At 39.0% G+C, this 16,919-nt stretch overlaps 1 protein-coding gene across 5 annotated transcripts in view; it reads right to left on the bottom strand.

The window, feature by feature from the left end:
* Window positions 1-16,919, bottom strand: part of LOC115241532 (focal adhesion kinase 1) — a 62,163-nt gene that overhangs the window by 3,850 nt on the left and 41,394 nt on the right. For 4 of the 5 annotated variants that reach the window (XM_029817306.1, XM_029817302.1, XM_029817303.1 and 1 more), the window contains 16 exons: window positions 6,450-6,598; window positions 5,945-6,120; window positions 5,720-5,851; window positions 5,515-5,625; window positions 5,203-5,391; window positions 4,969-5,049; window positions 4,662-4,884; window positions 4,431-4,466; window positions 4,203-4,343; window positions 3,872-4,054; window positions 3,554-3,770; window positions 3,286-3,476; window positions 2,987-3,191; window positions 2,799-2,878; window positions 762-2,677; window positions 63-206 (listed from right to left, as the gene is read on the bottom strand). In XM_029817306.1, the coding sequence (XP_029673166.1) occupies window positions 63-206; window positions 762-2,677; window positions 2,799-2,878; window positions 2,987-3,191; window positions 3,286-3,476; window positions 3,554-3,770; window positions 3,872-4,054; window positions 4,203-4,343; window positions 4,431-4,466; window positions 4,662-4,884; window positions 4,969-5,049; window positions 5,203-5,391; window positions 5,515-5,625; window positions 5,720-5,851; window positions 5,945-6,120; window positions 6,450-6,588 (4,164 nt within the window). In that variant the 5' untranslated portion in view covers window positions 6,589-6,598. The remainder of the gene's footprint in view (window positions 1-62; window positions 207-761; window positions 2,678-2,798; window positions 2,879-2,986; window positions 3,192-3,285; window positions 3,477-3,553; window positions 3,771-3,871; window positions 4,055-4,202; window positions 4,344-4,430; window positions 4,467-4,661; window positions 4,885-4,968; window positions 5,050-5,202; window positions 5,392-5,514; window positions 5,626-5,719; window positions 5,852-5,944; window positions 6,121-6,449; window positions 6,599-16,919) is intronic. The other variant, XM_029817305.1, reaches the window with a different exon arrangement.

The following is a 16,919-nucleotide window of genomic DNA, read 5'->3' as shown; positions in this document are numbered from 1 at the left end:
AAATTTAACTAACTTTAATTAACAACGAACATCTAGACTTATATAAGCGAAATTTAACATACCTCTTCTCTCGCGAGCCAGCGACTATCCTCTTCAGACTGTCGTTGCTGCTCCAACAACCGTTGCTCTAATAACTTTTGTTCATCGTCAACACCACTGTTAAAATTGTCGGTCAGATTGTCGAACAATTGCGACTGTGCATTCCTCTAAAAAGATAAAAACGATAATGTGTTAGAGAAATTTAATTCGTTCTTACTTCATATATTTGTCATAAATTATTATAATTTAATTTGGGATATTTTGTAACAAGATTTATGTTACAATTGTTTTTTTTCGATAATATACAAATATGTACAGTAAAAATTAAAGAGATGCATTTATTTCTCGAGATGCAAAATAAACTTAAAACAGAAGTAGTGCATTCGTGTTCGCTACATGCAGTTTAAGTGATTACTGTAGCAATGACATCAGTGACATCCATTCATGCAAAAATTATTAGCCTACTGGAATAGCGAGTCAAGATTTCCGCTAGAAATAAATCTTTCCGATTGCATCGCAACAAAATAGAAGATTCCTGTTTGTCCCATACATACATATTTTACTAGAGAAGCATATTACATATACATATATATTATAACTGAAGAAGTGTAGAAATATATTGCGGAAGTGTTGCACAGACCAGGTAAAAACCAAAACAATACGTTGTAAATATAGAAGATGCGTTTTTTTTTCACATTCCTAGAGGAGGCATGGAGTCAAACCTGATCTTGTTGTGCCTCCTCTGTCATCGAGCTGCTAGATGACATGGTGCTGTCACTGACAGCGGAAGAGATCAAAGAACCGGAGAGAGTGCCGTCTGTTGAGCTTGTCAATTGTTCGTCTTGTTTTTGCGGTGTCATGAACGTGGTGATCTTGGCGACGCCTGTCGCCATTTGCGGTACATTTGCCGCCTTTGCAACGCCGCTAACAGATTGACCTAGCTGCGCCACTTGTTGCACACCGCACGTATTCATCGTCGTTATATTGCCGACAAGCATAGCGTGCACTTGAGTGTGATCTATCGGGCCAAGGGAACTCGGTTGTTCCACCACATACGTAGATGAAATTGGATGGATATTCTGTTGAGTCACGGAAGATGATACGATAAAATGCGATGGAACGGAGGAAGCTTGCATTATTCCAATATTTGCTGACTGATTTGTTGCTTGACAGGTTGTTGACTGACCGCTGATCCCTGCTGATGGCTGCGCTTGATGGATATAATTCGGTACGTGTACCTTCTGCGCTTGAACCACCGACACGGATGTAGCATGGGCCGTGTAAATAGGATTAGCGCCACTCAACTGATGAGATTGCTGATTCGTGTGTTGTATCGCTGCATATGATACAACCTGTGGTACAGCGTTTTGCCGCGCAATATTTTGCACGTGTTGCATTTGTGGCAGATACATAGCCTGCTGTCCTGGCTGAGCAATATTAGAATAGATCTGCTGATGCGGATAGTTCTGCGGATATATGGGCTGCTGCGACTGTAGATTCTGCGCTATCAGATTATTTCTTGTAGCCTGACCGTAATTATTTCCTGTCGCACCGACAGGCTTCGCCGATTCGGTCGCGGCTGTCTGAGGCTGGACGTTCTGCGCGCGAAACTTGAGAACCGGACCGTACAAACATTCCGTGTTCGAACCAGCAGTTACATTCGTCGAGCTAATATTACGAGGATAAACAACAACGCTACTACCACCATCACCACCGCTACTACCAACACTCTGCACGCCGCTCGCATTTGGATTCGTAGACTGACCGCCGCCACCACCACCAAATACTTGGTTTATATTATTATTAGGCGCGAAATTACCATAATTAATCGGCTGGGCATGCGTGACGAATTGCGCCTGACTACTACTATTCGGTATCATAACACTGCTGCCCAAACTACTGGGACCAAAGTTCCCGGGATTCTCACCGTAATTACCACCTACTATGCTAGCGCTCTGACTGAGATTACCAACGATAGCCGAACTCTGGGTGAAACTAGCGACCGGTCCGTATATCTCGCCGCAGGTGTTGCCCGCGACCGCGGCTGATGCGGCCGCGAATGGCGGCGGCGGCGTCGCGCTGGACACGGCGAATTTCTGCACGGGGGAGTACAGATCCCCCGTGACGCTACCGACCACCTTCGAGCTAACCGCATACAAGTTTTGCATCTCTTTAACCTTCTGCTGCTTTCGGTTGGCGGCGGGCGACTGCGTCTGCGTTGCCGTGTCTGAAAGGCTCAGGCTCGACATGAGAGGAGTATTATCGAGGGAGGAATCAAGGGAATCTAGGTTAGTGTCTGACAGGGTAGAGTCGCCGCCCGATTGAGTAGTGTCGTGCGTGACGATGGACGGTGGTTCGGAGAGCGCGGGATCGAAGAAGGGCAGATCAGACACGAGAGAGGTAGTCAGAATTTGATCCTCATCCTGAAACTGCACCGCCAGGGTGTTGAAGGGGGATGCGGGAGTCGTGTACACGGAGGGACATACCCCTCTGGCTTGGTTGTCCTTGAGAAGCTGCGCGAGAACCTCGGGACTCTGCGCCACGATGTATGTGGACACCGGCGCTGCGGACAATTGCGACTGCTCCGTCGTGTTTTGCGGTTGTCGAGAGGGTTTTGGTGGCGGCACATCGTCTGCACCTAGAAAATATAAAATAGAATATTTTATATATATACAAAATCGAATAACACGTTCGCTATTATAGCGTGTATGTTTTGCTAAAAAATTGAAATATGTATATCATTATTGTAAACGACGTACCCCAGGACATAGCTTGTACTCTTCTGTTCTCTCGTCTCATTGTTTCCTGTTGCTGATGTTTCTCTTCCATCAAGATCTCGCTATAATTATTTAATAGATTAGTATGTAATATAATATGTAATATAGCATGTAATAATACCCCTTCTTAAAAGGGTTGCTTAAAGTTTACGAATATTTTAAATACTCACTGTAAAGTTTCTCTAATCTCTTTAAAGGTCGGTCTCTTGCTGGGTTCGTAACTCCAACATTGAGACATCAAGGAGTACAATCGTGGCGGGCAGTGATTGGGAAGCGCGAGGCGTTCTCCATTCTCCAGCTTGCGTATCACTTCATTATTCTTTACCCCTTGGAATGGTTTGACGCCTAACATTAAAATCTCCCACATACATACACCTGGAACAATGATCAAGTTTCATTGACGCAATCTTTTACAAGGGAAAACAAACCTGGTTTTTACAAAACACGATTAATTTTAGTGAAAGCTAACCGAACATCCAAACATCGGACGAGGTCGTAAATCTTCGAAAGTTTATGCTTTCCGGTGCCATCCACTTAATTGGCAGTTTACACTTGCTTGCAGTATAATAACTCTGATCTTCCACCCACCTACTGAGGCCGAAATCCGCCAATTTAACACAACTATGCGACGAAACTAGCACGTTTCTCGCAGCGATATCTCTACAACAAAATCACACAGATATTACAATAATATCTGAAATATAGAGTGACAAACGGATTTCGTTCATTGTAAGTACCTGTGCACGAATTTCTTGCTTTCAAGGTATGACAGGGCAGTGCTCAATTGGAAAGTATACAATAGAAGTGTGGCAAGGTCTAAACGGTGTTTATTAGATTGTAAATAGGCACGCATTTCTCCGAGTCTAGCTAATTCCATTACGAGCCAAATCGGCGCCTCCGAACAGACTCCGATCAGTCTGATAATGTGCGGATGCTCAAACTGCTGCATAATATCTATAATTTGATTATCGTTTTGAGTATAATGAAAAACAACGTTTACGTATCTCTTTATATTTTACTAAACACAAGTATATGATTATATTAATTTTTCGTACAAGCTTCTTCGAGAAATTTCTCGGAAGTAGCGTGATCCGCGTCGACCTTGCAGGTCTTGACGGCAACGGCGATGGTTTGACCGTCCCTTCCCTTGTACGATCCTTTATGGACGTTACCGAATTGACCCTCCCCTATAATTTCACCTAGTTCCACTTGGTTTCGGACTATTTCATAGTCTCGAGCTGCAAGCAAGATTGACTGATTTAAATATCTTTCATGCATTAATTCAAAATATAAAGATATAAAAATAAAAATCAACGATATTAATGAAGAGTATTATAATTATGTTTTTATCATGTTAAAGTAAACGATAAAGACAAATATACTTACTAGCTGGTGTCGAATAATCTCCTTCTTCGTCGACAATCTCCGCATAATCTTCGGATAAAATGGTTCCAGTTTTACCTGTATTCTTCTCGCCGGCCGGACTACTGGCACCACCATCTTGTCTATATTTTGGCGGTTGCGCATCTATAATAAAAATCATATTTCATGTATATGTATAAATGAGAGCGTTAAAAAAATATTTAAGTACGCAGAATTCCCTCGTTTGTTTACCTTTGCATGGACAGGGATAATTCTTCCACGATCCAGCTTGTGAGTACAAAATAAACAAACTTAATATATCTTATTAACATCGCAATAGAATGAAAGTTTATTAAAAGATTTTAAGATATGATCTGCGCACGCATTTTTATATTTTTTTAAAATTATATCGGAGGAAACATCTCGAAAATAATTATTACTATTCGAAACTTTTGTCATAATAACAAATATTTTTATCTTTACCTTTTCTATTCCACAATGAAGTGTTGCTGCCTGTAGCCAATCTACAATATCCGTCAATCAAATCTGCGAGACTCTCTGCTTGATCCAGACTGGAGCAAGTGATGCTGAGAGTTTCCGCGGCACCCGCGACTCTTAATTTTATGCAGGCCTTTGCATGTGTTTTACAATCCGATACTAACGTTTGGATGGATTGTATTTGCGAGAATTCTGCCATCCTAGTCGGCTGCAATCAAGATTTTTATTCCGAGAGGAATGATACAGAATCAGTTTTTTTTTAATAAAAAAGATATGTGATTCGAAAACGTACAACTGTCCCTCCTCGATGGGCCATGTACGATATACCTAAGTCCGGTCCAATGACTAGTTCCACGGGTATCGACCAGCTTGACTACGAGTTATACAATAGAAATTATAAGTGCAACATATCGAGAGTACAATAAATTTGAAATATCAAACATAAAATCTGCGTGTTTCTTACATTTTTATCGTTCGGAGTACACTAGAAGAAATATATGGTAGATTTATAACTGTTGTTACTTACCCCTAAAGCGCATATAAATCTTTCCTGATCGAATCGATAGTACGCCCGTAGCAGATCGAAGAATTTAAACATGCACTCGAGTTCGGACAACGCCGCGACTTTCTTAAAGTGTTGCTGTATCAATTTTCGGAGTGCCTTCGCCTTCATCCCGTTCAGTACGGAACGTGGTAAAAATTTGTGCAGACCGACCTGTGAAAAGAACACAAATTCGGTCGCGTATTTCGTACAACGAGAAAGGATGCGATAAATAGATACGTGGTTGTATTGTAAAATTGCAAGCGACGTTCATCGCTTTAAGAAAGTCCTAAGTACCTCACGCTCCAGGTATTCGAGATTGCTCTTCTTGTCTAGAGCAATTTGCGGCAGAACCGCGACGTCCTGATCCAGAGCGGCGTGATTCGCGAGCAAGTAATCGTTTCGCACCTGTGAACGCGATAATAAAGATGAAAGATGTAATTCGTACTTTATTTCTAGAATGTGTAAGCACTCTATGTTACGATCCATATATTATCGTTACCTGATCGTAATAGTAGTAAAACGTGACTTTGTCTTTCTCGTAAAGATCATTCAGATTCTGAGGAAGATAACGCACTCGAAGCTCGTACCTCCATTCGCAGTGCGGATGCTTTCGTTCGTACTTCTCTTGCACCTTGAATCGAATGCATTGAAAAAATTGAGAAAAGAAACAGAATATATCGATGTTGGGATACGACATGCGGCTCGCACCACACGTATATTGTACCTGATACATCGTTATATCCTGATGTAACCAATAACTCTCTCCGGATCCGGGATGGTGCAGCCTCATCGCGTACAGATTCCGGTAGTGTCTGGTACCAACGGCTAATCGACTAGTCACCAGAGAAATGATACCTTTAACGTCGATCGCATCGCCAAATTTGACGACATTGAAGCCACCTAAATTTAATAACACAGGATATATATAATACAAAAATAATAGAGCTGATGAGCTATCTGTTTTTCTTAATGCACTTGTATTTTACTTTATAATTTTCTTATCTATTTTCTTTATATATAGTTTTCTTTCTGTGTAAGAAAATATACATATATAAAAAATAATTATAGTTAATAAAAAATAAAGAAATATTTATATATTATTATATATAATCTTTATTCTTTGGTGAGTGCGAGAAGCAAATGTCTCATCAAGCAGTCCATCATTTGACGCCAATCTCTGGCATGTAATAGAATTCTTCGAAGAGCTATTTCAGGGCGAAATAACTTACCGTTAGGAAGATGAACTTTTAAGGTCGCCTTATCCATGGGGGTGGGCGAGCCGTGCGGTGGTGTATTCCTACCACCACCACTGCTCTGGACACCTCCGACACCTCCGCCTCCACCTCCATCTCCTGCTCCAGTGCTCATCCCCTCATGGCTATATAGAACACACAAAAAAGAAGAAAAGATTCTTAATAAACGCCTCCCCCGCGCGACATTTTTGTGCATTATTTCGTAAAACTGCTCGTTATGTGAAACAAGCAGATCTCGTGTGTTCAGTAAAAAATTAATTAAAACGTTTCGTAAAAGGAATGAGTCTTTGACATTTCTCGTCGTGGAAAAACTACAGATTTTTGTATTTTCGATCTTTTGTGCCGCTTTATTTTAGACACCGCTATTTACTGGCTTTTAGAAAACTTCGATACTTGATCTTAAAATTGTTTAGTATATCGATTATTTCAGTTGGAATGCGAATAAATCAAATTCTGACAAATATTGAACTCTCAAAAAATTGTTGACAATTTTAGGAAATTTTTAAAATATAATCTCTGACGAGATGACATGAGTATCAATTTGAAATTTATTAACAATATTTCTTTGTCAAACTGTCAATTAATTCGCGTATTTCGTGCATCTTTGCGGTCAAATCTTCTTTTTTCGTATTTTTAAAAATATTTATTCTCTCTGTCTCTTCTTTTTCCCTGATAGCACAACAATGTTTCACGTTTGTTTCATTCGAGGTTTCATACAATGAAAAGGAAAAGATGCATGGTTCCTGCAGCAGTCGCGTCAAGAATAATTTAATGACACTCGTGCAGTTCCTGGACAATTCGTTTCACACTTTGAAGGCTACTTTCGATCTGTCGAACGTACGTCCCGCGACGAATGCAATCGCGAGTCCCACCGCGGCTTCATCATGGCATAGAGTTCACTCTAGTAAGACCAAACGACGTTACCCGGGGAACTGTCGCAAGAAATCGCGAAAAATCGCGAGTGACGCGTCAGCGCTGCAGAAATGCAGCATAGCAAATCGAATCACCGCCGTCGTCATTATATTGAACAGATCAAATCACAATTGTCGGCTGATGATGTTCGTGCGGTTCGATGCGCGTTGAAATTGTGCTGATCACGAAGTAAGGTCAGTCGTTCCCGCGAGCGAAAATAACAATTGTCGCAGTGACATCACGCGCGATGATCTAACGAAAAGCGGTCATATTATCTTGGGCGTGATAATCATTCGGTAAGAATAAGCGCAGTTAGAGATTTTGAATCGATTTTCAACGATTGCTCAATAAAAATACTCATTATTCATTAATCGATCGCTTTCAGTCTATTCGATCATCGAGTACATACAAGTTTAAAACTCAATTCTCTTCTTAATAAAATATATAGCGTGCTTTCGTAAAGCTTGGGTCAAAATCAGTTTTAGTGCGATGATATATCTCTTATAATTTTTATTGCTATAACAAATAAATTATTACATGCACCCCTTTCAAGGTGCAATCAGTTGAATAAAAAGAAAGGCCACAGAAAAGGCAAAAAATCAAAAAATTTCCATGATCTTACAACAAAATTTTTACACGGGAGAGAAAAGATTTTTAATCCAGTTATTAAATAAAAATCAATAAAGCCGGGTTCGCAAAAAAAAATTTCAAGACTATAGATTAAAAACGACATAATTTAAATAACGCATTATTAAAAAAGGTTTCGCGGAATTTCAAGAAAAGAAATTCAAAGTTTTCTCATTGTAACGTTTCAGACAGTTGTATCGTGTATAGAACAGTACATTATAGTAACGCGTCATAGTAATGAGATCGAGCTTTCTGTAAAGTAATCCACATAATATCTGTGCTTCACCTCTCTGATTCTCACGAGATTATTCAGAGTATCGAGTTTATCCTTCACCCAGCTTTCGAGATAGTATTCGGATATGTCTCTACGATATGTTGAATGCACATGCGTTTTACTTATCGATTCACCGCGTTAAATCGTCGCTATTTGACTGAACTCGTGAATGTAAGGAAATATTTATGTCACGGAGAAAATTTCTATATAATTGATGTTTCCAGAAGATGTTTACTATCCATTAACTAAATTATATATTTAATTGCATCTCAAACAGACGAGAAATATAAATGATTGAAATCAAATACGATGTCTAGAATGTCCGATATAGAAATGCAAATAATTAAACTATTAGATAGAGTATTAGATTAAACGATAGCAATATTAGCATAACAATTATGTATATTCTTAAATCGTACAAACGACATCTTTTCCAATTGCGATAACACGTGCTTGAATCAATTATATTCTTAAATTCAAAAAATCACCTTCCAATCACTATAATATATGCTTTAATCAAAAAATTGCCTACAGAGTACTTTTTAATTCAATCATAATCGAAATTTCGATTATCAATATTTCGAAAATTAATATTTCGTGATTTTCAAAATATCTATGATATTCGAAGTAAGTTTTTTAAACTAAAAATCGCAGAACTCTTGCAAAAAAGGATCAGGAATTATGGGGGGAGGGAGGGGGGTAACTATTCAAAGGAACATTAGAACTGTACTCGGAACTATTTAATCTTGATATGTAAAAAATCGTGAACCTGGCACTTCCATCTTTCAAAATCTACTTTCGTTGTTATAATGGAGAAAACTAGTTTTAAAAATTATCAAGAAATCTTTCTTTTGTTTCGAATAACACAGAACTCTTAACAAAACCATGGTATCGTAACATAGAGGTGCCAACTTCACACGCTCGCTATTAATGCAAATGTATATTACGAGTGACGTCCGACTAAGGAATGTTGTCAGTCAGGGACCAAGCGTTTGCATCGGGAACCACCAGCTATCGACGTGCGAGCTTCTAAGAGAAATCGGCGATCGTGTAAATTTATTTACTTCAGATAGTTATCGCCATAAGAAACTGGGAAAAAATCGAAGAGAAATCAAGAAAAAAAAAACTTTTGTTTCAAAGACTTCTCAATTTTTCAAATTCTATAAATTATTTCGTAAATTCAAATCTGTGGATCAAATAAAAAAAATTAGCATTTTATATTTTTAAAAGCACTCCATACATATTTCAAATTACATTGAAAAATCTCAATGAGATCTAAATTTGTGGCATGAAAATTTGTCTAAAATCAAAGATCTAAAGATATATTTTTACACCCGATGTGTGTATATGTGTGTGTGTATGTGCATCAAATTTATATGTAAAATTTTCGACACACGAGGTTTACACGTCGTAAAACGGATTTCGATATAAATCGCGCATTCTATAAAAGTCCGAGAGACGGTTCTATCCGATCGCCGCCTGCACCAATTTATGGGCGTACCGTGCGAAAGTTCGCCTTCGCTTCCTCGCGTAATGTTACACCGATCCGTGTTACGGCCGTACTCGTAATCCGACACGGTCATGTCCGTAAATCATCGCAGACGCAAATTACATGAACAGAAAAATACGGGAGTGTATCGGGACACGGATATTAGTGCGCTAAGTGATAGAGGCTCCCCATTTACGGTCGCTTTGCTAACGAGAAATCCGCGCGCAATCCATGCGCGATACACACGATGATCGATAATTTCTCTAAGAATAAATATTGAAAACGAGACATCCGTCGTGAATCGTCGTCCATCGTAAACCGACCGCTCCGTGAATCGGCAATTTCTCTTTTTAAACAGCTTTTAATATCGGCCGTTTAAATCTGCAAAATTAAACTCGAAGTTTGCATCGAGATAAGCACGACGCAGTTCATAATTATCAGCCGCAAATTGCAACATGTATATAATTGGGAACTTGTTTGTTTACAATCTCGCACGGGGGAAGTGGTAGAATTATCGAAAGGACACACGGCGTTGTATAAATTACGCGCGAGTACGCGCCTTGCCTGAGAAAAGGACGTCATTGGAGAAACAAGTTGCGCGGATATAAATAACTACCTACGCATATTAATAATTAATATGAGGCTATATCGTGTGAAATTTTTGAAATTTCTCGTCGAGAAGTACGTCGAACGACAATGTTGAAAACGCGGACTCGATCTTTGGCCTCGATTTCTTTATTAATTTTTAATCTGCATATTAATTCTAACTTTATTTTTTTTCGTAAAAAGATCTGTTTCTTCAAGTATTAAAATACAGGCGATCGTTGCATTTGATTGAAGGAATTTAATCGATAATGACAAAGGGAGTTGCTGATAAAAGAAAGGATCGGGACAGGGTGAAAGCCATCGCGCACAAATTGACATAGCTATATATGCATAGCGTAAAACCGTCTAGACCAATAAGCATCGAGCATTAAGTCACTATATTGATTTACATAACATGCTCATTGGTACAGATGGTCTTATACTATGCATATCAGCTATGTCAATTTGTGCGCGATAGCCCTAAGTCGATGCACCCCGTTTATGATACGCCTGTTATACCTCTACGCACCTGCAGCTGTCGCCCACGCAGCTTTACCTTTCACTATTACTTTCTCTATTGCGCTTTTGCGTCGTCCGACAAATTGCATCCATAGATATGCAAAATTACGCGTGAAAAATGTGATGCACGCTTATCTGAATCCGCGAGAAGAGCTAAGATACTCCGCTGCTTTCTGATTATTTTCAGGCACACGAGATACGTCGACTATCGACGTTTATAGAAACAAATTAGTTGCCTGCAGCGTAAGTTAATTGGCACTGGATGTTTAGTTAATCGATAGTCGGCCTTATGAGATAAGATACATAGGGAGACGTGACTGTTTAGGATATTTGGTAATTGAATGTTACTGAAAATGATATTCGAATACATAGTCTGCTAAGGAATGTTTCGGACGTGTCTTTATACCTCGAGCGAGACGCCTTATGAAATTTCCACGTTCCCAGCGTATCCGGACTGTAAGAGTCGCTGCAGCCCAGCTGGCCCAGAGAGCAAAGCAAACCCTTGCTGTCTCTCCTCCATCGTTTCTCGCGCATACAACCCCTTTCTGCGCGCCTCAAGAGCACGCCTCCTCCCTTGGGATTCTTCCCGAAGTTATCGAGATTTCGAGCGCGACACGTGGGCCAGGAGATCCCGCTGGCTTTGCGTTCCACGAGTTCCAACATTCTCCGAAAATATCCGAACGTTTTTACGCGATTAGCCGGGTACCATTTTTCAGATATATAACGATACTTTTTTGGTTGAGGTTGGTCTTCGTTGAGGCTTAATTCAGTTCTCCTGTTTGTCAACTCACAATCATTTTCAATAGCTGCACGATATGATAGTCTTTGTTCTACGAGTACGATGTGCATTTAATTTCGTTTTTCACTCTCTAGTTGCTTTTCCAAAATTCCATGGTATCTAATTTAATTTCACTAATCTAACTAACTCTAATTTAATTTGAGGAGAGGGTTCCAACGCGCCCTCAAGTTTTCCGTCGTCTATCGATAAATTTTTTTCTCATGGGAATGCGCATACAATTAAAACTGATGTATTTTCTAAAATAACGATAACAGCGTATTGATCAGTTTAAATATCTTATCCTGACGGCGATCTATTCCCTGTCAATTATTCTTATATATCTCCGTATAACACGACTCCCTCTCGGCTAGGAAGATCACATCTCTGACGTGATATCGTGATATCCACGGTAAGACGAGTAGGAAAATGAGGAGAGAGTCAAGAATAATTGCAGAATTCATAACGGAGACGTGGCGCTGACCACAGCGAAGTAAAAAAAAAAAAAAAAAAAAAACAGAACAAAATCGGGGACCGATCCCGCGCGAGTGGGGCAAACCCCCAGGAAAAAAAAAAAAAAAAAAAAAAAAACAAAAATCCGATACATATTTCGCAATAACACTTTATTAATTAAAACTCTCCATTCATCATCGCGTTCACCGAAATGAAAAAAAAAAGAAGAAAAGAAAAAAAAAACTATTTAAGAAGACATAATTTTTGCGACGCGTAATTTTAATATGTAAAATAATTACAACTTTATAAATCCCTCCGTCTTCGCCAACATCGAATTAGCGACAACTTAAACATACATATTTTATGTCAATATAATGCAATGCGTATTCTCAGTACCACCGTTTTTCACATCGACGTAACACTGGCATTTTGCCCGGGCACAATTGCGGCGCGTTGCGGATCGGACATGACGTCAATTCTCCCGCGTCTAAAGTCGACTCTCGAAAAATGAAATATGCATCCCTCGCGGCACTTTGGCCCGTTGCCTGAATTATCGAAAACCCACCCCCACGGACACCTATGACTTTCATTCACGCTGACGCGTCCATGCGTGCACACTCGCAGCCGAACAGAAACTGATCGCCTCGCCAGCGTGGGACAGAACAATCTGCCGTTCTTCTCTCTCGGCAACTATCTTTTTCTCTGTCGCATGTCCCTTTTCCCGCGAGTATATTTGTGCGTGGGTCGCATCGATAATTCCCATGGACCATGTGTTGTAAACGATTCCGGTATCGTTACGCGACGCAGACTGCTTGGGGCCGCGAGACAAGTTTATTAAATGTGACATAAGTCGGCAAATTTTTACGCCTGTAGACAGATATTATCTCTCGTGGCCGCACGCGAATTTGTGGCAGTCAATATGATTTTTTTTTATTCTCGCAAACTAGTCCCGCAAAAAACTTCTATTCATTTTGTGCTCTCTCTCTCAATAAAATTTTTCGATGAAGAGTAAAGTAGGCTTTATATTGTTGTTCTGGTTTTAAAAATTTTGTTCCCGGTTGTTCTAGTCGAGAATACGATAGTTTTAAAGCGGGAAACCTGGAACAAAGTTTTTACCCGAGAAAATCGAAAAATAAAATTTTTCGGTGAAGAGTAAAGTGGGCCTTATATTGTTGTTCTGGTCTTAAAAATTTTGTTCCCGGTTGTTCTAGTCGAGAATACGATAGTTTTAAAGCGGGAAACCTGGAACAAGGTTTTTACCCAAGAGAATCGAAAAATAAAATTTTCCGATGAAGAGTAAAGTGGGCCTTATATTCTTGTTCTGGTTTTAAAAATTTTGTTCCCGTTTGTTCTAGTCGAGAATACGATAGTTTTAAAGCGGGAAACCTGGAACAAAGTTTTTACCCAAGAAAAACGGAAAATAAAGTTTTTCGATGAACAGTAAAGTAGGCTTTATATTGTTGTTCTGGTCTTGAAAATTTTGTTCTGAGTTGTTCTACGCGGTTATAAATATGTTCTAAACCGACAATAATGTAAGTTGTTTTGTTTATGAAAAAATGGCCAAAAATGTTTTTTTCTTAAATTCTTGTTTTTTCAATATCTTTTAAAGTTTTTAACCAATCAAACTAATACTTTGGAACAATGTTTAGAACAACTAGAACAACATGGAACAACCTTGAAAAGTTCGATTTTTGAAAAATGGGGTGCCAGGTCAAAAAATTGTATTTTTTAATTTTCCGCGAAAATTTTTATAATATAAATTTGATGTTTTGGAACAATTTAGAACAAGTGTAGAACAACCTGGAACAACCTTTAGAATTTTAAAATTTCAGAAATGGGGTGCTAACTTCACGCAGGTCCTATTGTTAATGTCAAAGTTTGAAGTTTCTCGTTCTATCGACGTTGCTTAATATGACACGTGACTTTATTTTTTATTGATTTAAATATGCTATTAGTCTCTCTGATATCAAAAGTATTCAAGTTGTGAAACTCACATCAATATCTCTCACCATTATTTCACCGCTATATATTTCGCAAACGTGTTGTTGGACGAGGTCGTTCACCCATACGTGCCTGGAAACTCCAGGTACCTTTGATATGACATCACATCAAGTAGTTATCTTGTTGGCGCAGCCTTGACATCGAAGCTGCGACTATCATGTTACTTCAACTGTATATTTTTATTCTTTCATTTAGTTAAATAATAATGCAAATTTCTCTCTGTCTCTACGCGCTTGTATAAGTTTTGAGAGCATCGACGATCCGTAAGCAAATAAAGGGCGTTAAAAGTCATGCGCGACTTAATCGATCTCGAAACGTGTTCCACGTGCAGATTTGCAACGTGTTTTTGTCGGGATGCTCTAATTCACGCGCAGCAGAAGCAAACATTGGCTCACGGACGGAAGTACTTATTTTAATCACCGCTTCCCTCAACCGTAGCTTGAATTATTTTTTCACTCGCATATAAGTTTGCAAAGATCGTTTGTTATACAAATTGTGACGTGGTTTCAAAAATATCAACGTTAAATATACGTTACTCTAATCTTAAAAGTAAAAATTCAGAAAAAACATATTTGACAGATATAATTAGATATCCCGATAATGGAACATTAACCTTTTCAGGAAATTAAACCAGAGATATAATTTTTGAATCAATACATCTTTCATTTTCTCTCTCTCTCTTTTTTTTAAATCGTTGCCTCTCTTTGTGGTTGTTTGATATCGATGGAAAATAAAAAAAAAAAAAAATGTGAAAAGCGAGTTTATAGAGAGGTTTACGTATTTACGTATTCATATCGCCGCGTTATTTATCGTACGCTTATTTAGATACTCTTCGTAGGATGTAAGGAGGGTAAAAATTTCTCTCCGATATGAACGTGCAATTTAGATATGCGTCGATCGAAGCTACATTTACCTTTGGAATAATAAGTTGTGTTCGCCGTGTGTCTCCCGCATTCGCTTATATATTGACCGATTATATATATACGTGCGAGTCTGGATATGAAGTGCATATCAAACAGCGAGGAGAGACATTGCACCGTAACGACTTTTCGCCTACGATTGCCTGCGTTCTTCGAAATCGCCGGAGAGATCGAGACCTTCGGAGTCAAGAGACCTCTTTGTGCGTCAACCCTGACGAGTTTTCGGAATAACAGAATCAACGCACAATTAAAAAAAAATCTTCTCTCGATAATTTTTATAAAATCTTTTTATTCAGATAATTAATAAAATCACGGATCGCATCCGAAATATCGGAATTATTACGATTATTAGCACCTGCAAATCGCGCCGCTTCGGTATTCAAAGGACAAGAATCCGCGCTGAGGGCAATCTTGAAATACGACTCGTTGAGAGCATCGCACTTAATCCTGAATTACGACAGTTTTGCAAGATGAAGAGATATGCGCGCGAACGGCCACCAGACGAGAGGATTACGTACGAGAGAGTTCGAGAGGAAAGGCGATCGATCCGAGGCACGATTTTTTGGATTCCATATCGCGATTCCGATTATCAAAAGCGACGCAATTCTACGGTATATATCTATATAGAAACATGTGTGTGAATCCGGTTGGAACCGCTTAAATACTCCGACCTGAATTCCGATTACGTGACACGCGTCGAGAAATTCGCTGTCGAATTCCGATTTATCGTGAATTATTGATGGGACGAGAAGCGATAATGAGTTGAACAAGATTAATTTGTTAATATATAAAATATAATATATGCCACTATACGTAGAGATAAAAGGATATGGGAAAAATATAATGAGAGAAGAGAGAAAAGTTTGTACCATTACTAGTGACATTAATATGTGAGAGAAAAAGAAAAAATTTAATTTACAAAATAAAGATAATATATGCAAGATTATAGGCAATAAGAGATTTGAAAAAAAACTTTAGCGCAAACCTCACATTCATATTCTATGTTGATAATATGCGTACACGAAGAGGATAAGATAGATGATATATTAATGAGAATATAATCGAGGAACTCAATTTTCTTTTTTATAATCCGAAAAATGATCGAACAATAGATAGACAAAATGCTCTCACGAGCAATAAAGAACGATTATGCAATGCTATGCAAAACAATGCGTCGTTAAAATAAGGTGCAGCTAACATGAACGTCATAGTAGCAAGAATCCTTGTTTTCCCATAGTCGCATCATTACGTAAACAATTGTTCAAGCGCAACGCAAAGATACGATTACCTGTAATCGCGGTACATTCTAGAAAAAAATCTAATTTCTTATCATGCTTTCGCGCAATTTCGTTAGATATCTTTGATATTTCTTGAAAATATTTTATTACGCGTTTTAATTAATACTCACGAGTGCATCGTGATTCGCGTTTCTTCTCAATAAGACTGTACTTGTGAAAACGGTGTTAATGCTTGCGACGAGAGGCAGTCGTAAAAATATACAAAACTACACGCTAATATGTGGTTTAGATAGTCTTGGTGATGTGATGAAAGATCGGAATTCGTGCCGGGCACAGCATCCCGATGGAATGCGCCGCGGAAACGATCGTCAATTTCTTCATCCACTCGGAGTGTCAGTCCGATGACAGTTCGATTGCCATCGATGACGGCACATTCCGATTCACGATGCATAAGAACGTAGAAAATTTCAATGGCATCCGCAACCGCGAGAAGAACGTCGAGGCGCGAAGCGGAATGTATCGAGTATGCTTTGTTCGCCAACAACACAAACGAGACACGAAATAAATAAAGGAAAAGTCAAAGAGATAAAAGAGGCGCCTTGGCGATTTTGGCGAAGCGCTATAATATACGCTGGCAATTAATTCCAGCCCCT

The sequence above is a fragment of the Formica exsecta genome, unplaced genomic scaffold, assembly GCF_003651465.1.
Source record: "Formica exsecta isolate Colony F162 unplaced genomic scaffold, ASM365146v1 scaffold500, whole genome shotgun sequence".
Taxonomy (NCBI): Eukaryota; Metazoa; Arthropoda; class Insecta; order Hymenoptera; family Formicidae; genus Formica; species Formica exsecta.
The sequence above is the reverse complement of the archived record's forward strand: the minus strand, read 5'-3'. Positions and strand labels throughout refer to the sequence as shown.